At 35.7% G+C, this 22,548-nt stretch overlaps 1 protein-coding gene across 22 annotated transcripts in view; it reads left to right on the top strand.

Moving 5' to 3' along the window:
* Positions 1–22,548, top strand: part of KIF21A (kinesin family member 21A) — a 163,235-nt gene that overhangs the window by 72,873 nt on the left and 67,814 nt on the right. For all 22 annotated transcript variants that reach the window (XM_005570570.3, XM_074006595.1, XM_065524023.1 and 19 more), the window contains exons 2-10: positions 8,675–8,897; positions 9,025–9,207; positions 10,883–11,032; positions 11,762–11,896; positions 12,414–12,581; positions 15,711–15,826; positions 20,511–20,706; positions 21,423–21,612; positions 21,964–22,027. In XM_005570570.3, the coding sequence (XP_005570627.1) occupies positions 8,675–8,897; positions 9,025–9,207; positions 10,883–11,032; positions 11,762–11,896; positions 12,414–12,581; positions 15,711–15,826; positions 20,511–20,706; positions 21,423–21,612; positions 21,964–22,027 (1,425 nt within the window). The remainder of the gene's footprint in view (positions 1–8,674; positions 8,898–9,024; positions 9,208–10,882; positions 11,033–11,761; positions 11,897–12,413; positions 12,582–15,710; positions 15,827–20,510; positions 20,707–21,422; positions 21,613–21,963; positions 22,028–22,548) is intronic.

The following is a 22,548-nucleotide window of genomic DNA, read 5'->3' as shown; positions in this document are numbered from 1 at the left end:
TGTTTTTATTTAAAACATTTTTTGCCTTACACACTGTTTGACATTTAGTAGGTGCTCCACAGGGCACTGTTGACCAAATGAAATTTTCTGTGGGCCTTGGGTTATCAATAGGCCACCACATACAGCCACCAGCATCAACAGAAATTTCATGAGCACTTTGGAAAGTAGGCAGGTGGTTCCTATTGTCATTTAAAGTACTCCCTTCCCTCACTCCCTCAGTTTTGTGGGGGTAGAGGCTTTTTATTTCCAGGAGAAGGGCTAAACAAAACTCTGGAGTTTCCAGAAGAATTAATTACAGTTATGCATAGGATTGGACTTTTATAAAAATCCAGAATTTGACTTTTTTTTCTTTATTTTGTCAGCCTATGTGCATTATTTCAATGTAGTTCTTTGAACATCTGCTATTCAACAGAGAGAGTGGCACAGTGTTACCCCCCTGTGAATGATACTGGTTTCCTCAATTGAGAGAACTTTTATCAGTGCTCTGTGTCCTTAGATGAACCGTGGGATAAAAGGTAGGAGATACTAGAGTGGAAGTCAGAGGAAGATGGCACAATAGCTCATCATCCTATTTTTCCTGGTTTCTTTTTCTGGTTCGCCACTACAGAACTGTCCTTGAGAGAAATAAATCTTTATTTTTCCAAGGGGTGTTGTAAACCAGAGACTGAGTAGTATAGTCTAGAATTGCAGCCAGAAGCATTAGCTATGTACACTGTATATTAGGGATTTTAATTGATAATGTATATGTTTATGAATATCCGTTTATTAAGAATAAACTTCATAAAGTTTATGAGTCCAGTGGACCACACAGAGATGACACGGTAGAATACAGAGCTAATTATATAGATTAGGATAAGATTTCTGGATTGCTTTCAACAGCTGTTCATCATTAAATGGATTAAAAACAGGTTCTTTTCGTCATCTTTTTCATTCATAACAGTGTGTACTCCCTAGTCCCTGGAACACATTACTGTGCTTTATTGCCTTTAGGCTTTTCACTCAATTAATAATCTCTCTAATGGAGTTACTGAGGTGTGTTTCTTTCTTGAATGTCTTGAAGAAATACCTTTCTTCTCATCACCCATCATTGTAATTAAAGATCCATTTGAGGGAGAGGAATTTCTTTTTATGGACTTGAGTTATTTATTATTTATGCAGTGCCTGATCTCTTAGGAAACAGTTCAGCAAGTCCACAAATGGCCTAACAAGTTCTTATGGTGTGTCAGAAACTCATTTCTAGAACAGAAGGTGGAGAGTTAAAGTAGGGCAGATGCTTTCTTATTGTGGTATCTACTAACTGGAATGAACTAGAGGAGGATTTTAAAAGGGACCAGAAACCCCAGGGGCTCAGTTGTGATGACAAAATGATAGCTGTCCTGATTTTGGGGAAATGGAAGGAAGGAATTTAGTAAGATATAATTAACATCAAGAAATGAAATTGAACACCAGTAAGTAGCATCCAACATAATGATCATCCAAAACACCAACAAATGAGATAAAGAAAGGGAAAAGACCTGTACAGAGGACAGATTTATTGGTGTTCTATAGGAAGAACAAAGGTGTTACCAAGGTGCCAAGTGGGCTAGTTGCGGATAGGTGTAGTAAAAGATAGGTGTAAGTAAAAGAACTACACAAAGTGGGAATCAGGTCAGATTATTGAATAAATTGGAGAACTACCACAATCTTGTGGGGATGAGATCAGAATAACTCAAGCCAAAGAGGAGAGACAGTTTACAAAGACATTTAGGTAATGGAAAAATTCGTCACATGTATGAAACCATTGATTAAGGACAATAGTACTTTCTAATAGGACAACAAATCAGCAATGGCTAGTGGCAAAAAGGAGGACATGTTTTTTGTTATTCCTCTTCTATTTGTAGGGAGAAATAACTTGACCAATAAATGAGCAAAAGAAAGGCTTATCCCTTGTGATGTTTTTAATAAAATGGGGAACAGAGGAATAGAAGGGGTGGGAATGTAAGAGAGAGTCTGAAAAGTACTACAAAAACCACATGCATTTAAAAATTTAAGCTTGATCATTTGCATCATTGGACTCAGATTATTCAGTGATGTTGGTGCTAGTCTTATAATTTTGAAAAAAAAAAGTACGATCAAGACCATCCTGGCTAACCCGGTGAAACCCCGTCTCTAGTAAAAAATACAAAAAAATAGCCGGGCGAGGTGGCGAGCGTCTGTAGTCCCAGCTACTCGGGAGGCTGAGGCAGGAGAATGGCGTAAACCCGGGAGGCGGAGCTTGCAGTGAGCCGAGATCTGGCCACTGCACTCCAGTCTCGGCGACAGAGCGAGACTCCGTCTCAAAAAAAAAATAAATAAATAAATAAAAAAGTATGGGTTCCGGCACACATAAGTTATAAACTATAATAAGATAGACTTATTTATTTTCCTTAGGTCAGCATTCCTTCAGTAGCTCATCTGTCAACATTCTGGTCACTAGCATTTAATTCAATTTAATTCAGTATAAGGACAAATTGTACCATAACAATTTAATCCCCAGCTTTAAACAGACTTGTTACTTAGGACCTTAGTTATATTCCTTTCTTGAATGAAATTTCCTTACTGGTTATATGTCTATAGAAAAAATGATAATAATATTAAATAATAAAAATTCTTATTTTGGCTCCTGTTGTACCCTATACTGATAAAAGTAGAAGGATGATTGAGACTTGACTATTTATTACTATGAAAAGGCTGATTTTGGGATTATGACTTTTTATGAGTGGAGATGTAAAGACATCCAGCTTTATTATCTTTGCATAACAATATATTTATGTATATCTGTATATATATGCATACATGTATGCAGGAAAGTTCGTTGTTGCATTACACTTCTATTGATGACGTAGGAGTTCTATATTTAATTTTCTTTGGGACTGAAGGTATCCAAAGGGTAATTTTAAAAATATAGCAATAGTTTGGGGAGCCAAAGAGTAAATCATGCATTTTTTAACACATTGGAAGGCCCAAGCCGAGATGTTAGGGTGCCTCATGAGGGAAATGACTTAGAGAATTTGCAGGTGGTATTGTAACAACACTTTATAGCTACGTAGGCTCTCATTGTCACATATTAGCTCATTTGTTCAAGATGCTATCATGTGGATATGGCAATAATATTATAATATTTAATAGATATTTTATAGACAAGGAAATCAAGGCTGAGAAAGTGACCTGCCAAAGGTCACAGCAAGTATGTATTAAGACCTGTGAAGGAACTGAGTTTTCACTCTGTTTACAAGCTAGCAAGCTAACCCATTACTGTATCATAAATAGTGGCAGAAGACACAAAACTCCCGATTGGAGACTAAGGACTTTTATTACTTGTGGTATAATAAGTAATGTGACTTCATGTTGATTTGACCTGGTTCTCCATTCCCTCTCAATCCATTGGGGGCAGCGCTGATACACCTATTATATGGGTGCTGTGCAAGCAGGTGGGCATTGAGAAACATTGAGCTTATGGATTAACCACATTTATAGTAAGCAGAAGCAAGCCAGGTCTGTTGTGAAGACATTACCTTATCCTTAACGTTTGCTTGTTTCCAACACAACCTTGAGAAATGATCCATGAAGAGAGCAGTCTGTGTCTTGCATTCTTGGCATACCCAGCAAGAATGTGCAGGAACTCTAAGGTTGTGGTGAATTGCCTCTTAATAGCAGTATGTGACAGAACTAATGTATAAACTCAGTTTTGCTAAGTTTCATGACTAAAACTCAAGTTGAAAAGGTTAAGCCTTTCCCCCAAAATACTTTATTTTAAAATGTTTGTTTTATTTAGGACATATCAAAACATGTCGTCTTGGCTTATTTAAATATATTCAATCACTAAAACCAGTTTCAGTTATTAAAAAGGCAAAGAAGAGAAGGCAGAGCCCACTTTTAAGACATTTCCTCTATTTTGTCTCAGAATCTCCCCTAATTTTCACTAGTTCCTTCCACAGCAATGAGCCCATGATAATGTTTTCATAAATGAAGTAGTCCCTTGCCCTGTGTCCACAGCAATATTTGTTATACAATAAGGAACAAACAGTAAGAAGTACTGATGGATAGTGTATGGCAGGGGAAAAAAGTAGTTTATTTCAACCTTTTAAAACCCAGCATAGAGAAACTTTGATTTGCTTTTCTTGAAGGATTAATTAAAATACAATTTAAACTTGGAATTAGTAAAGCCAGGCTCCTTATAGATTAGAAAATGGACATGTAGCATGGTTAAATGCTTGTTCAAGAACAAGTTTCTAGTGACAGAATAAAGTGATATTATATTATTGTAATTATCATATATCTTGCATTAAAATACTCTTTTCTTACCTAATGTAGTTTGTAGGGGTAAGTCAGTAAATATTTGTGGATTACTTTGCTTTAGGAATGAATAAGATATATTCTCTGTCTTCAAAGAATCATTTGCTAATGGAGAAATGAGAATTCAATTTTAATCCATAATTGTTTTTCTTTAAGAAGCAGTTTTAAATACATCTAGTTGTAGAATAATACATTTTTAAAAATCTACTTGGCTTTATTATTTCTTAGTGTTAGTCAGTTTGATTAACATTAGTTAATCCAAACATTAATGCTGATTATTTCCTAGTGTTGGGATTAGATGTATGTGTTTAATGATCTTATTTTTTACATAAAAATACTGAGAAAGAAGATATTTCAAAATATCCAAAGTTGTAAATGTTATGTTTCCAATTTTCTCTTTTACAGAAGGATAGGTATATTTTGTCTATATAGAACATCAAGTAATTGTTTTGAAATTGAGGTTTGTAGCTAGTTTTCAAACTCATCAATTACAAAGCAGGTGAATTGACTTGGGTTGGGTGTTCCTGTGAGAATTATTGACTTGAGTACTAATTTAGGGATTTGGAGATTTTAAAATATTAATTTTTGAAGAGGAATTAAAAAGGTGAACCTGTCCTTAGTCTTTGAAGTATAGTTAGCTTCCAATTAATCTGCATGTGTGGGACACCATCCCCTCCTAGGTATGACTTTCTCAGACCTGTTGGAAAATTGCCATTGCTTGGATCCAGTGGAAAAGTTTCCACCCATCTTGTTGGCTTTTAAAGCCACTCTCTCTCCTCTACCCATGCAAATGGATGAAATTGGGCATCATCCGTGTTTCAAACAGAATCCTCCTTGCCATTAGCGAGAATAATAACCGGATGAGTAGAGATTAAGAGAATAAGTTAAAGACATTCTGAGTGACATTAGATTCTAAAATTGGCTATCATATCTGCAATTAAAATGGCACCTTGTTTTTCTTTGTTATGTTGAACTGAAATTTAAAGTATCCTAATAGCCAAATAAGTTAGCTTATGGTTTTAATCATTTACCTAAAATTAATGGCACACTGATATTAAGTAGTAGCCCAGTACTCGTTTTCATTAGAGAGCTGGGTTTATTATTTTTGTCTTTTTTATTACGTGGGATTTGTTAAGTTTCACAGAGTACTATAGCAACCGTAAAGCTGGTAGAAAAAGCAGAGACCTGGAGTTAATGAGGTAGCTTTCAGGAGAGAGAACAGCCTGAGAGCAGACAGGACTTTATGTTGAAATGCAGAGTTTGTGTGAGCTCCCAAAACAAGAGATATCAAAAGAAAAATGTTCAGGCAGGTAAAGGAGTTGGGAATTGAAAGGGTGGAAAGAGTGTCTAGGAAAAGGGAATAATGTAGTTGGAGGCATAGAAATAAGAGAGAGCATAGGTGGTAGTGAAGCTGCTTAAAATAAACCATCACCATGGCTACCAGTGAAAATCCTTTAATGCAAAGATGTGGCATGGCAAAGCAGAGGGATTTAGAGATGTACTGAAGGGTTTTGTGCAGGGTAGTGAGCTGACCAACTTCCTGTTTTACAAATTACTCATATTACAGTGTGTGGAACAGGTTGGTGAGGGCAAGAGTTGACACAGGAAGACTGGTTAGAAGTCTTTTGCAATATTCTAAGTAAGAGATAATGATGGCCTTTGTTAGGGTGGTGTTGATGAGGGAGGAAATAACTTGGTGGGCTGATGTATTTCAGAGAGAATAGCTCTTAGATAGGTGGAATAGGGAAGAGGGAGGAATTCACATGGAATTGAGGTTGTTTCTGACTCTCCTATTTCTGGCGTGGCAACAATCAAGACGGTGATTTTTCCTAAAGAGGCTTGGGGTTTTTGCTGTGTTTTCCTCCACATGACTAAATATAGTGTGGTAGGAGAAGAGGAGTTTGGAAACCAAAAATTATTAATTTAGAGAGCACCACTCATCTAGGTTGTGTGGAACCAGAAAGCCAAAGCTGCTACTACCATGGGCGGTTTTTATAGTCTATGTGCATAGCTACAAGAAATTACAAGAAATTCTTTGTTTTATTTGCTATAATAATATTTAATGTGTATTACAGTACACAAATATTATTTCCATCTTTCCCTTTTCTAAAATACAGTATCTACAGTTAAGTATTATTGAATCTAAAAGGAATCTTGGAAATTATGGTTTTCCTCCACAGTTGAGGAAACTGGTGCTCTGAGAGAAGACCACATGATACCTATGGAGTGACAAGTAGTAAAACTCGGGTCTGCTACTGGCCACTCCATTGCTCTTGCCTCATTACCTGGACAGCTCCACATTGATTAGTACATTCCATTACAGCTAACAAACAAAGCTGAAGAGTTTATTAAAGAAAAATACCAGTATCATAGAGGAGAAAAAATAGTTGCATATTCTTTACTTAACATATTATTTACATAAGATATTTTTGAGGCATACAAAATTCTATTTTAGAAAACCAGGTTTGCAGAAATTCAATCCTTTCTGTCTATTACCTGTAAAGAGTTAGACTTAGGGGATCTGGACTTGGGTTTGGCTTTATCTCTAATAAATAGATGAACTTGTTTTACCTGTATTTTACCTCTATTGACCTGAGGTTTTTTTTTTTTTTTTAATTTCAGAAAATAAGGCTATGAGACCAGATTCCTTTAAAATCTGTTCCTTGATCATTTTATATTTTTCTTTTTCATTTTTTTTTTTTGGAGATGGATTCTCACTTAGTCGCCCAGGCTGGAGTGCAGTGGTGCCATCTTGGTGGCTCACTGCAACCTTTGCCTCCTGGGTTCAAGTGATTCTTCTGCCTCAGCCTCTCGAGTAGCTGGGATTACCAGCTGCACCACCACGTTGGGCTAATTTTTGTATTTTTAGCAGAGACCAGGTTTCACCGTGTCGGCCAGGCTGGTCTGGAACTCCTGCATCTCAAGCAATCGGCCTCCCAAAGTCCTGGGATTATAGGCGTGTCACCGTACCTGGCCTCATTTTATATTTTTAATCTGTGTTTGTCTTGCCTTTCTTCCTTAAACTGCTTCTCTTTAACCATGGCAAGTAGAGAATCTCTTTAAAAACTTAGGTACAGTAAGTGAGTGGTATATATTCCAGAATATTCTGTCCTGTTTATAGAGCCTACAGAATAGGATTAGATTTTGGTTTATTCTGTTATGAACATATCTTCATATTTACTTTTCTTCTTTGAAAATAGGTTTTGAAATTTGAGAGAGAAGACAGACAGGAAGGTATTGGATTCAAGTGGATGCGCAAGGATGTGGTGTGGGTGTAGTGCAGTGATCCTCCAAGTGGAGGAAAGGCAACTCATAATAATTCACTGTTTTGGAGAGAAGATATTAGAACTTTCATTTATATTTATTTCTAATTTATTTCTTTTTAAAATTCTGCTTTTGTATATACAATCGACTCTCCATATTCAGGGGTTCCACAATTATAGATTCAACTGACTGTGGATTGAAAATATTCAGAAAAAATAATGGATTGTTACCTGTGTACTGGACATGTACAGACTTTCTTTTCTTATTATTCTCTAAAATAATGCAGTATAACAACTATTTATATAGCTTAACATTGTATAAGTATTATAAGTGATCTGGAGATGATTTAAAGTATACAGAAGAGTAAGTGTGTAAGTTATATGCAAATACTGCATCATTTTATGTCAGGGACTTGAATATCTGTGGATTTTGTTATCCATGGGGAGTTGTGAAACCAATCTTTCATGGAAACTGAGAGATGACAGTATTTCAGTATATGACAAATCAATATGGTAGAACATGAATATTATTTATAAATGAATATATATATGTTGTGGGAATATGCTTAAACATGTTACTGTGACAGAACATAGTGGTCAAATAGGTTCAGAAACCACTGGTGAAGAGTTAGCAAAAAAGACGAGTCAAGGGCATCAAGACATTAAGATAAATAAATGTCCTTGCTTTTTTATTTTTCCATACTATTACCACTGGAAATAAAGAGAAAAAAAAATCTAAAATAATAATAATAGCAAATAGCACTTTGGTAGCGGAATTTATTGGATTGAGTATCTACCTCTTACAGAGGAGAGGAAAAGTATCCTCTTGGATAAGTATCTAATTTTAAGATGGATTTTACTCTTGTTCATGATTTTGGGGGATTGTTAAGTATCTCATTGAAATTAAGAAAGTCATCTCATATACTGAAATTGATTCATTATAATTCAATTTATTTAAACTTTTCAACTGAATAAGCATTAGGTAATTACATTAGAGTTTTAAAAAAGATTTGGCCAAGAATTTTTAGGTCCTATTTTTTGAGAGGTTTTTTTTTGGCATTTATTTTATTTTTTTCTTTTCTGATTATTTCTCACAGAATAAGACCACAGCTTGCCAAAGAGAAGATTGAAGGATGCCATATTTGTACATCTGTCACACCGGGAGAGCCTCAGGTCTTCCTAGGGAAAGACAAGGCTTTTACTTTTGACTATGTATTTGACATTGACTCCCAGCAAGAGCAGATCTACATTCAATGTATAGAAAAACTAATTGAAGGTTGCTTCGAAGGATACAATGCTACAGTTTTTGCTTATGGACAAGTAAGTGCCATATTATTTTCATAGGAGTTGAAACTTTTCAGAAATGTTAATTCAGTTGCGCTTTCATTTTTGTTTCTTAAGGTTATGTTAAGGTTGAACACTAATCTTTCTCTGTTCTTTTGTTTAGACTGGAGCTGGCAAAACATACACAATGGGAACAGGATTTGATGTTAACATTGTTGAGGAAGAACAGGGTATTATTTCTCGAGCTGTTAAACATCTTTTTAAGAGTATTGAAGAAAAAAAACACATAGCAATTAAAAATGGGCTTCCTCCTCCAGATTTTAAAGTGAATGCCCAATTCTTAGAGGTAATAATCTAATTTTGGCATTAATTTCTTTTAAAGTTTGTTTTTATAGACCATAAGTGTTCATGATTTTATACTGTTGGCTTCTAGTACAGTGCTTTGAAGATAGTACTCAATAAATGTTGTTTGAGTAAATTAACATTAGATAATAGAAATGTTTTCCTTACTTGTAGGAAGTGATGTTTGAGTTTAAGATTATAAACACTTGACCAGTGTCCATAGAATAAAATAACAATTAATATTGTTTATTTAAGAACCCCCCCCTTTTTTTTTGGAGATAGAGTCTCATTCAGTCACCCAGGCTGGAGTGTAATGGCACCATTTCGGCTTACTGCAGCCTCTGCCTCCTGGGTTCAAGCGATTCTTGTGCCTCAGCCTCCTGAGTAGCTGGGACTACAGGCATGCGCCACCACACTCGACCAAATTTTTGTAATTTTAGTAGAAATGGGGTTTTGCCATGTTGCCCAGGCTGGTCTTGAACTCCTGGCCTCAAGCAATTCACCTGCCTCTGCCTCCCAAAGTGCTGGGATTACAGGTGTAAGTACTTATTTTTATCAATAGATAAAGGTTAATTACTGTTGTAATTTAGACAGGCTTACAAAGTGGTGGGAACTTAATGAGTAAGGCCAAAAGTAGGGGAAGTATGTGAGAAATAATAGGTCTCAGACTGTAGCACTTATCTGGCTGAAGAAATTATTATCCTTGCATAGGTAGACAGATGTTTTGATATAATGTCCAAAGGTGGTGGTGGCTTTGGATTAATTTAGGCTGTCTAGTGTGATAGAAGGAAAGTAACACTAAGAGGACATCTAGGATTTGAGCCAATATTGCACTTTGGTGGACAGTGGCATAATTCTGGGTTCTTGGTGCAAAGAGAATTTAGTCTAAATTACCTGATCCATGAGCTAATCATTTTCATCATTGATGAAACATTTTACTCAGCATTGTGTAGCACAAAATAGAAAAATTAATATCAGTTTTTTTTTCTGCTGGTTTTAATGGACATTCTTATTTAGTAAAAACCAGAGAATATAACTGTGTGTTCCCAAGGAAAGTAAATGATGGTAGAAAAAGAAAAGAAACAGTGTTATTCCATCTTCCCTTTCACCCTCCAAAATGATATTAGGCATTGTAACTTTAAAACATATTGATAGAAAAACAGGTATGTGTATCCTCTTTTAAGGAGGTATCTGGGTTTTTTCAGCCTCTATTGATACAGGAACACTAATACTGTTGCTGACCTTGCAAACATGCTAAGTGTTAATTTTTCAACTCGTTAAGAAAGGTTTCAGGGCAATAGGAAATATGTTTTTAGCTCAAGTAGTAAAAATTCTGTAAATATTCTGAAGCTTAAGATTTGTCTACATTTGGCACGTGTTTCTAGGGTTTGCTTGTATTTGTAAATATTTAATTATCTCTTGCAAAGGATTATTAGATCATTTTAGCTAGTCCTCAACCCATTTGTCATGATTAAGTCACTTATGTAAATAAATCTGGCATTTGCTTATAATTGTTGTAATAATAGCCTCATTCATTTTTATGTGTTATTTTGAAAAAAATATATGTCATTTTGAAGTACTTTAAAAATCTGTATGAAGGAAAACATTATGTAATGTGTTGTTATGACAACTACCCAGACGATTTCTGCTAAAATTAGATTTCTAATATTTTTTGATAGCTCTATAATGAAGAGGTCCTTGACTTATTTGATACCACTCGTGATATTGATGCAAAAAATAAAAAATCAAATATAAGAATTCATGAAGATTCAACTGGAGGAATTTATACTGTGGGCGTTACAACACGTACTGTGAATACAGAATCAGAGGTAATATTTATATTGTAGTTAAAACAGAGCATAGCTGGCTTTGTTTAAATAGTGAGCTTTGCTGATAGTCTGCTTAAGATCAAGATATGAAATTTATATCCTGAAGCATGACATGGAATTAAAATCTTGTCTTCTTTCCTCACATTTTAAAAATCAGAATATTAGTATAAAAATATCAGGGTTATGATAAAGTCAGCATAGTTGTCACAGCATCAAAAGAATCTGAGAAAATTTATGAATAGCTTTCATTCACAGCTAGAGAAAGAGGGTTAGACAATTGATGGTGAAGGATGAGACCACAATCCTTTTGTACTTTTTGCTTTAACCTATGTAGAACTGTATCATGGCTCCTAGAGGGAGATTGTGGGAGATTGTTGAGAAAAATTACAAAAAATAATTTTAATGGAAGATAGAGAAGAGCCTGAATAATTCAAGTTATTACTCAGTTTGTACCAGAGTGTTCTACTGTAACAGTTTTGGAATGGAAGCTGCAAATGTCAGCAAATGGCAAACAATGGAATCTCAGTGTTTTCTTCTATTTAAAAAATAATACACTATTATACTGAGAAATTCATCTCAAAAAGTGCCTGTAACTAAACTAATAATGTGAAATTCCACATCTTTTATATCCCTTAACATGGTGGGTTTTAGCCATTACCTCAGACTTTGGATTGTATAGTATGCTGTTTATTGTTCAAGTAAAGTCCTTTGTTTCTTCCGCTTTTTCAGATGATGCAGTGTTTGAAGTTGGGTGCTTTATCCCGGACAACTGCCAGTACCCAGATGAATGTTCAGAGCTCTCGTTCACATGCCATTTTTACCATTCATGTGTGTCAAACCAGAGTGTGTCCCCAAATTGATGCTGTGAGTTATCAATTCTAATTTCTTAAACTTTCAATTTTTATCTCCCTAAAACCACATGAATTCTGTGAGAATATATTTAAGCCAAATTCAGTTAATTTAGTCATTCCTTTTTCTGATTTCCTCTTCTGATCCTAGTTAAATTGAAGCTGGTCAGCCATGTCAGATTTTGAAATAAAAAATTGTATACATGTCTGAAAAACCAAAAAGGATGCTGTGGCCATATGTTGGATGTCATCACCTGAGACCCTTTGCTTTTGAGGATTATATGCTGTAGTTTTCCCTTCATTAGCATAAGCAAAGCCTCAGTTGATAATAGTTGAGTTCTGAACATCCAGGCTTTTTCTGCCTTTAAATTTCTAATTGCCAGCAGACATTTTTTGAATTTATTATTTATTTGGCTTTATGCCTATTTATTTGGTTGTGCCTATATGTGTACGTGGGATGAGCTCAAGGTAGAGTAGGAGGATATTTAATGTTACATTAATAAAATATTTTCAATTATTTTTCTTAATTTCAGGACAGTGCAACTGATAATAAAATTATTTCTGAATCAGCACAGATGAATGAATTTGAAACCCTGACTGCAAAGTTCCATTTTGTTGATCTCGCAGGGTCAGAAAGATTGAAGCGTACTGGAGCTACAGGCGAGAGGGCAAAAGAAGGCATTTCTATCAACTGTGGACTTGTAAGATTAAGGCTTTGTGCTGAGAATATATCAGAGCTTTTCTATTGTCCTTTTGTCTTTTGTAATTTATAATATCCATATGGAAATCCTTCAGACACTGAACTGAGAAATGAAAATTATAGAACAGTTATTAGTAATGCACTGAATCTCTTTTCTCCTCACGCTTTTTTCTCTTTTTTATGTTACAGATTTTCTTCATGTGTATAAATTTAGTTGTACTAAAATTTATATGTGCATAAAATTATACATATACAAATTATTTGAAAAATTCTTTCCACATTTAACAATATATTGTCAAAATCAATTTATTTATTTATTTTTATCTTTTATTTTTTTTAAATAGGGTCTCACTGTGTCACCTACTCTGGAATACAGTGGTGCGATCATGGCTCACTGTAGCCTTGACCTCACGGGCTCACTTCAGTCTCCCTAGTAGCTGGGACCACAGGCCAGCACCACCACACCCAGATAATTCTTGTATTTTTTGTAGAGATGGGGTTTTGCCACATTGCCCAGGCTGGTCTCAAACTTCTGGGCTCATGCGATTCACTCACCTCAGCCTCCCAAAGGGCTGGGATTACAGGCGTGAGCCACTGCGCTTGGCCCAAGATTTAATATTAAGTTATTTCATGGGTGAAGACCTTCAAAGTAGCCTTTTGATAATATTTTATGACAGTCATTTTATTGACTTTGGAAATTATAATGTTTTTTGGTAATGATTTTTTAAAAGTGATACTTTTTCTAGGTTATATTAAAAATTAACTTTAATACCATGCCACTTAATGGCATTTTGATTGGAAAACTCCTTGTGATTTAGTGAGCATAAAGCTTCATTATATGGAAGGAAATATTTTAGAGCAAAGTTTTGTGCATTAAAATGTTCTTATTATCTTCATTACATAACTGGAAATTTGTGCCTGCACAAATGTAATGACATCCCTAAATTTCTGTGACGCCAGTAGCATCAGAGTTGTAACTACCCAATGGATTCTTTTTGCCCGCTGCCCAGATAGAGCTGATTTATCAAGATGGGGGAATTGCGATAGAGAAAAAGTTTAATGCACACAGAGCCAGCTAAATGGAAGACTGGAGTTTTATTACTCAAATTAGTCTTTCCAAAAATTCAGAGACTGCGGTTTTTAAAGTATAATTTGGTGAATGAGGGGGCTAAGGGAGTGGGGAGTGGAGGTGAAGTCATAGGGTGTCTCAGTGGGTTCTTCTTGCTGTCTTCTGTTCCTGGGTGGGATTACAGAACTGGTTGAGCTAGATTACCATTCTGCATGGTGCCAGCTGGTGCATCAGAATGCAGGGTCTGAAAAAATATCCAAACACCAATCTTAGGTTTTACAATAGTAATCTTATCCATAGGAGCAATTGGGGAGGTTAGGAATCTCGTGGCCTCTGGCTGCATGACTCTTAAATCATAATTTCTAATAATCTTGTGGCCAATTTGTTAGTTTTACAAAGGCTTGCTGGTCCCCAGGGAAGAAGAAGGGTTGTTTCAGGAAAAGGCTGTTATCATCTTTTCAAAATTCTTTAAACTATAAACTAAATTCCTCCTTTAGTTATCTCAGCATAGGGATGAACAAGGGCAGTTTAGAAATTAAAGGCAAGATGGAGTGGATTAAGTCGGATCTCCCTCACTGTCATACTTTTCTCACTGATACGAGTTTTGCAAAGGCAGTTTCAGAGTGTGTGGTGTCTGCTTTCCTCCCATTAATCAGCCCCCAATATTTGCTGCTATATGATTATGACCCTTCTATGGGGAAATTATCAACCAAGGCTGATTAGAGAGAGCCAGACCTTCCAACTCCAATACTCATCTTGATGGTCCAACCATGTGGATGAATGTTGTGTAAAACGGAGTGCCTGGATTCTGGACTTTGTGTATTGTTTTGACTTTCTTAGGAGATACAATCATGGTGGTATTTACATTTATGTTGTTAGGAAAAGACAAAAGCCATTGCTTTGTTTTCCTCTTTAGGCTCTTGAAGCATGTTGAGACATATCTAGTAGAGTTTCAGTATTACCATTGCTTATGACGGTAGCCGCTCTGAAAAGGGGGAATGACGACAAAGTGTGATCCTGTTGCCACTCCCTGCATGATCTATTTTTCCTAACAAAGTTATGATTATAGATGTTTGCATTACTGATGGCTAGTGTGAGCAACATTTTGGATAATGTTTATCTTGTAGGTGATAATTCAGTGACAGTAGGAAAAACAGCAGGGTCACAGGAGGAGTGACTACAGAGTTCTGTAATTTGACTAGTTTTTAAATAATTGGATGCTAACACATATATTATTGTATTTATTTATTTATTTATTTGTTGAGGCGGGGTCTCACTCTGTTGCCCAGGCTGGAGTGCAGTGTTGTGATCCCAGCTCACTGCAACATCCACCTCCCAGGTTCAAGCTATTCTCCTGCCTCAACCTCCCAAGTACCTGGGACTACAGGCACACACCACCACGCCTAGCTGATTTTTGTATTTTCAGTAGAGATGGGGTTTCCCCATGTTGGTCAGGCTGGTCTCGAACTCCTGACCTCAGATGATCCACCCACCTTGGCCTCCCCAAGTGCTGGGATTATAGGAGTGAGCCACCGTACCCAGCCCATCTTATTGTATTTCTAAGGATAGATATACTTGCATAGGAATACCTTGTTCAGAGAAATAATACTGATTTTTTTGCTGTGATTAAAGAAGATTTTCTTTTCCCATGGGAACTGTATTGCAAAATGAAAATTCACATCAAACTGTTAAACTAACTAAACATTTTATTTTTTCATTGAGTTGAGGAGAAGAATTTGTAACATGAATGGACAATTTTCTGGGGACATAACCTGATGCTCTGATAATTCTAGGGATAACTAAAGTTGTCAATCTTATTTCTATTTCAAAGAATTAGTACTTACTACTATAGTACTAATATACACATAAGGTATTATATATAGTACTAATATTTATGTAGCAAATTTTCAGTGGCGTTGATTACAAATGTAAAACAAAACCAAACAAATATTCTTAATTATATTATGTCTCTATATTATTCTCTGTAAGCTTTCTTTATTTAAAAATGTTATAATTAATAAATTTGTATCATTTTGCCGTCTTTCTTTCTCTTTCTTTTAGTTGGCGCTTGGCAATGTCATTAGTGCCTTGGGAGACAAAAGCAAGAGGGCCACACATGTCCCCTACAGAGATTCCAAGCTAACGAGACTACTACAGGATTCCCTTGGGGGTAATAGGTATGCGTAGATGATTATCCTTTACTCAGAGTTTTGATTATTCATTATTAAGTAAGCTTGTAATTATAAAGCAAACTAATAGGATGAGGAACTAATCCTTATACTGTTAAGAATCTGAAATGTGTGAATAATTTTGTATGTTATTTCACATAATCCTTCTAGCATCCCTTGAGGTGTAGGTATTATTATTCTATTTTCTAGATAAGGAAAATGAAATCTAGAGAGGTTAAATAATTTATTCAAGGTCACTTAGCTTATATATGAAGTCAATAGTATGTGGACTTTCTTATCATAGCTTCTGCTTTAAGTACTTAGCACAGAGTAGATACCTAATATAATTTTGTTGAAAAAGTAAATACTGTTTTCTAAGTAATTACAAGGTAATTTAAATATTATTGGTACTTCTTTTTTTTTTTTTTTTTACAAAATCTTCTAAAAATTCAAATTTTTTCTATATGTAGAAAAATCTTCTTAATGTCCACTGAATGAAATACAGAGTGTTGTCTGGTTATTAACTTTGCCAGTATCACTGACATTCTTCTTTCTCATATCTTGCATCATTCTAATATGTCTTTTCAGCTCTTTTTTTTTTTGGCGGCGGAGTGGGTAATGTATTCCCTTCTGTAAACGTGCTGGCTTTACAAATGGAAACATTTTTGGCATTTAAATTCAATCATAGCACAATTCAACAAGTTACCAACCACCACAGTGAATCTATTTTATAGTGTTTGCAATAATGTAACATCGTATTTACTGAAAAGATTATTAGCTGCTATACAAGAAATCTAGTATTTAAACTTACAAGGTTTCTTTTTGAACAACTGTGTTAGTTCTGTCTTGCACTGCCATAAATACCTGAGACTGGGTAATTTATACAGAAAAGAGGTTTAATTGGCTCACAGTTCTATAGGCTCTACAGGAAGCATGATTCTGGCATCTGCTTGGCTTCTAGGGAGGCCACAGGAAACTTACAGTCATGGTGGAAGGCAAAGGGAGAGTGATCACTTCACAGGACTGGAGCAGGAGGAAGAAGAGGGAGGTGCCACACACTTTTAAACAACCAGATCCTCTGAGAACTCTATCATGAGAACAGTTCCAAGAGGGAAATTTGCCCCCAACCTCTAATCACCTCCCGCAAGGCCTCACCTCCAACATCGGGGATTATAATTTGACATGAGATTTGTGCAAGGGCACAGATCCACACCGTATCAACAACTATTATCCAAATAATTTTGGATAGTATTAAATCCTTTTAAGTTTATAATCTATTTGGTTTAGAAATAAAGTTCTGTTTTGGCCGGCTGTGGTGGCTCACACCTGTAATCCTAGCACTTTGGGAGGCCGAGGCTGATAGATCACGAGGTCAGGATATTGAGACCATCCTAGCCAACACGGTGAAACCCCGTCTCTACTAAAAATATAAAAAATTAGCCAGGCATAGTGGCAGGCGCCTGTAGTCCCAGCTACTCGGGAGACTGAGGCAGGAGAATGGCATGAATCCAGGAGGCGGAGCTTGCAGTGAGCCGAGATGGTACCACTGTACTCCAGCCTGGGCAACAGAGTGAGACTCTGTCTCAAAGAAAAAAGAAATAAAGTTCTGTTTTGTAGAATACAACATTGTCATTTTTATGTTTCTTCCTTTTATGTAATATTGGCATTTTTCTTAACTCATGTCTCTTCCAGCACATCCTATGTATGAATGCAGTTTTCTTTCCACTATAATGTATCTCTTGCTTGTGTTCTACATTTTCAGTATCAAGAGGGGTCTTATTATAACAGAATAAAAATTTTCATTTTTTCAGCCAAGTGTAAATTTTTTCAGGTTTTCTAAATTGTAGCTTTTTCCTATATTTATTTCTTAACTATAAAACAAAGCAGAGATGATAAATGTCCTCCCCTTACAAGTTTAACTCTTGAAAACTTCAATACTTTTGAGAGTTTGCTTACTTTGCAAGTGGTCTAAAATCTTTTCACTGTGGGTCTTGAATTTCTGTTGAGTTTTAGGTACAGCTAAATAGTCTCATGTTCCTCACCCATTTCCTTAATGGGTAGTAATCTCTCAAGGGAGATGACCCCTTCTAATTCCTTTCTTCGTGTGCCTCATTTTTTGCTTAAAATTTTAGGATTGCATTCCTAGTGCAAAAGCACTGTACTTTGTGTAAGCCTTGGAAAGCAAAGTATCTTCATTTTTTGAAGTTTATACAAATTAATCTTAAAAGAAAAATTAGATATTTTTGAAAATAAGCTCCGTATGTTTATGTGCATAATTTAGTGTCTTTTAAAAAAGTCGAGCTGCCTTTTTTACGTTTACAGTGTTTAATAAACATCATAACCAGTTTATGGCAAAAATTCTGGAAAATACAGGAAAGTATAAAGCATGAATAAAAATCAGTTATATTTCTGGCTGGGCATGGTGGCTCACACCTGTAATCCCAGTACTTTGAGGTCTAGGTGGGCGGATCACCTGAGGTCAGGAGTTCAAGACCAGCCTGGCCGACATGGCAAAACCCCATCTCTACTAACAAAAACACAAAAATTAGCTGGGCATGGTGGTGGGCACCTGTAGTCCCAGCTACTTGGGAGGCTGAGGCAGGAGAATCACTTGAACCGAGGAGATGGAGGTTGCAGTGAGCTGAGATTGTGCCACTGCACTCCAGTCTGGGTGACAGAGTAAGACTCCATCTCAAAAAAAAAAAAAAAAATTCTAATACCTAGAAGTAACTACTGCTAACATTGTGATGTATTTTCTTCCAGATGTATAGTATAACTTAATTTATAGGAAATATAAAATATAATAAAATATTTAAGTGATATAGTTAACTTTAAAACAGAATTGTGGTTTTTGTGTGAACTTTTAAAATAAATAGCTTTAATATTTTCTTTGAGTTTTTCATAAACAGAATCATTGGTGAAATTTATATATTTTGGAATTTGTTTAATATATGACATTTTCCCTATACAGTTGATCCTTGCCAGTTCCTCTCATTCCTGACTTTCACTATTCTTCTTAAGCCCTTGATCCCAGCACTTCTCAAAATATTTGTTAAAGGCGAGTCCTTCCCTTCTTTCTAATTTGTGGTAGGTTAATATTTTGCATGACCATACAGAGCTTGCCCCATTTGTGACTCACCATGGGAGTTTGAAAACACTTGAACTGATCTACATTCAATGAGAGGAGGTCATTGATTATAGGAAGTTCCAGTGTTGTGGAAGTTTCTAAAGTGCTTACTTGCAATTTCTGCACTACTTTACACATTTTTTGTAAAGAAATGAAAAATAGATGTATGTATCTGTGTGGATCAAAGAAGGCTAATATAAATTTATTTTCCCCAATTTTACGTAAGTAAAAATAATCTGCAGACCGGTGCTAGACTGGGGACCACACTTCAAATTTCCCTATTCTCTAATCAGCATCCATAATCCTCACACTTACTGAATTATCTTATTCTCTTTATCAAAAGAGAAAACTAAAATGGCATGAATTATTTTAACTTTCTGACCCCCAGTAAATATTATATACACATGACACACACCACAAACAATTGTTAATGACCTAATACTGGTTCAAATATTGTGTTATATGTTTAGAAGTACACTGATAAATAAAACTTGATCATCCCTGTCCTTTAGGAATTTAAAGTCTAAGAGTTTTAGGGTCTAGAAAATTTCAATATAATAATAATATAATGAATGCAAAAGAGATATGCAAAAGGTGTGAGGAGGCAGAAAGGGTACAGACAAACTGAGGATTTGGTTCTTGGATTAGGTGATACCTTAGTTGATTGTTGAATAATAGTAACAGTAAGGGTAAGCAAGAGTTGTAGGGAAAAGGTATGGAATGGGACAAGGGGTACCTACGAGTACTGTGTTGAGATTATTGTAGAAAGAAAAGATTGGAAGCAGGAGACTAGGAGGCTAAGATTATGATTGATAGGCGTTGATTTTTCTACCAGGATAAGTAGACTGCTCCTTAATTGCAGTTCCTGCACAACTTTTAGTTAGTTTGTGAGTGTCTATTAGAATCTCCATGTCTGCTTTATTGACAAACATACTAATTGGGGCATACTTAGCATTTCACTATCCTAAACTTTGGTGGCTAAATCAATTTAGCATGACCATAAAGTAATGTTTCCCACTTTTCCTGTGTAATCTGGCCAGAAACTGGAACTCTGATCATTCAGTCACAAATGACAGTTTATATAATGAAACACAAGAATATACTAAGTTCTCGTCTTGTTCCAGTGTGATTCGATTTTGTGTACAATTCTTTGCTGACATCAAAACTCAGCATACAGGTGATTACGAATAAGTTTTTAAAATACTGAAAGAATAAATGAATAATGAAAGAAGTGGTTTTTTTATTTTCAATATAATATATTGTAGTCAGTTTAATTTTAGAATTACTGCGTGCACTGCTTCAAATCTTTTTAGCAAAGAGGTAAGAAATAAATATATGTGCTTATACTTTCTCAAGGTCAAAGGTGAGTAATATCAATGTATTTCCCCAAAGTAAACAAAATCTTTTTCTTTAAGATAGTCTTAAAGTACAGGGGCTTTTAAATTTGCTCAGTATTTTGGTATCTTGAAGAGAAGATACTATTCAAATGTCAGGAGTTTAAAAATGATTATTTTAGCATTTTAGGTGCTTTTATCTGTAAGCCTAACTGTTATTTGTAACTTTCAGCCAAACAATCATGATAGCATGTGTCAGCCCTTCAGACAGAGACTTTATGGAAACGTTAAACACCCTGAAATATGCCAATCGAGCTAGAAATATCAAGAATAAGGTGATGGTCAATCAGGACAGAGCTAGTCAGCAAATCAATGCACTTCGTAGTGAAATCACACGACTTCAGATGGAGCTCATGGAGTACAAAACAGTAAGCTAATGAGTTTGACTGCATTTTGTGATACATCTAAGGCTGGCACTTTCTGAACACAATAATGCCTTACACATATGTGTCTCTGGAATCTCTTGGTTGTCATAATAGTGTCCTCCTTCCTTTTGGAGGTAGGAGTCTCTAGTTTTCCTTGTGGGCAGTCTTTAACTATGTTCAGTCTAACCTAACAACTGTTTGTTCAAAAGCTTTCCTACCCTTTTTTTTTTTTTTTTTTTTTTTTTTTTTTGAGATGGAGTCTCCCTCTATCACCCAGGCTGGAGTGCAGTGGTGTGATCTCAGCTCACTGCAACTTCCTCCTCCCAGGTTCAAATGATTCTCCTGCCTCAGCCTCTGGAGTAGCTGGGATTATAGGCAACCGCCACCACACCTGGCTGATTTTTGTATTTTTAGTAGAGATGGAGTTTCACCACATTGGCCAGGCTGGTCTTGAACTCCTGACCTCAGGTGATCTGTCCGCTTTGGTCTCCCAAAGTGCTGGGATTACAAGTATGAGCCACTGCACCTGGCTAATCAATTTCTTTAGTAACAAATACATTGTGAAGTGTTCTGCTAGAGGGGAAAGGATTTCTTTTGCCTTGGGGTTGGTAAGATAAAAGTGCTCTTGGTTGGAGAACGTATAGTTATAGAGTATCCTTAAGCAAAACTCTTGTGTTTTTGACTCCTCAAGCAACAAGGACATTGTTTTCCTTTACTAGGGTAAAAGAATAATTGACGAAGAGGGTGTGGAAAGCATCAATGACATGTTCCATGAGAATGCTATGCTACAGACTGAAAATAATAACCTGCGTGTAAGAATTAAAGCCATGCAAGAGACGGTTGATGCACTGAGGTCCAGAATTACACAGCTTGTTAGTGATCAGGCCAACCACGTTCTTGCCAGAGCAGGTATGCGCGTAGGGTGGGATAAGTGAGGGATTAACTTCTGGAGGGTAGGGAACATTCTTTGTGTTCACTAATTACTTAGCATAGTTGAAATAGAAATGCTAGTCTCTGTGTATACAGTCTGTGGTTTTAAGCTAAATACCTAATTTCAAAAAATAATAAATTCTTATATAAACAAAATATTCCCTTTATAATAATACTATCTTATGGTCTGCCCATCTAATAAAGGGTAGAAAATTTACTGTAAGCATTGTGTTTTAAAAAATTACTGTTTTGTTTCCCGACTTTTTTTTCTTCTGTTTTGTTGAAGTCTTAATTTAAAGGAAAATTTTTATTTCATATTTTGTCTTTCAGGTGAAGGAAATGAGGAGATTAGTAATATGATTCATAGTTATATAAAAGAAATCGAAGATCTCAGGTATAGTTCATGTTCTGTAACATATAATGCATATGGTTTTTTGAATTTTGCAATGTTATAATATTTCTGTTTGTTGAGCTTATTGTTTGGCAGTTGTCCATGGTGATATTTCAGCCCTTTGGTTAGGTTAACTTTAGGAGACTTGTTACTTACCTTTCCCTTGATGTCATATTCAAAGCTCCTTTCCTCCCCTCTCTTCCCGTATTATTCTCCTACTCTTACTGCTATATCCCAAAATTGGGTGCTTACCTAACTTGACATATGCAACAGGCAAAATTTATGTTGCTGAAGTTATCTTTGATGCCTTTCCTTCATATGCCTCTTTCCCCATCACTTGGGAATAGATCAATATCTACACGTCATCTCCAATTTTTTGAATCTCCTGTTCTCTTTTATATCTTTAGCTATTCCTGCATGTAAATCATGGCATACCTACTAATTTGCCTGCCCCTCTGTGGTACATCTATTCACATTTCATACAACATGCCACACATACTTGCATATGTCAATACCATGACTGG

The sequence above is a fragment of the Macaca fascicularis genome, chromosome 11 (genome assembly GCF_037993035.2).
Source record: "Macaca fascicularis isolate 582-1 chromosome 11, T2T-MFA8v1.1".
Lineage (NCBI taxonomy): Eukaryota > Metazoa > Chordata > Mammalia > Primates > Cercopithecidae > Macaca > Macaca fascicularis.
The sequence above is the reverse complement of the archived record's forward strand: the minus strand, read 5'-3'. Positions and strand labels throughout refer to the sequence as shown.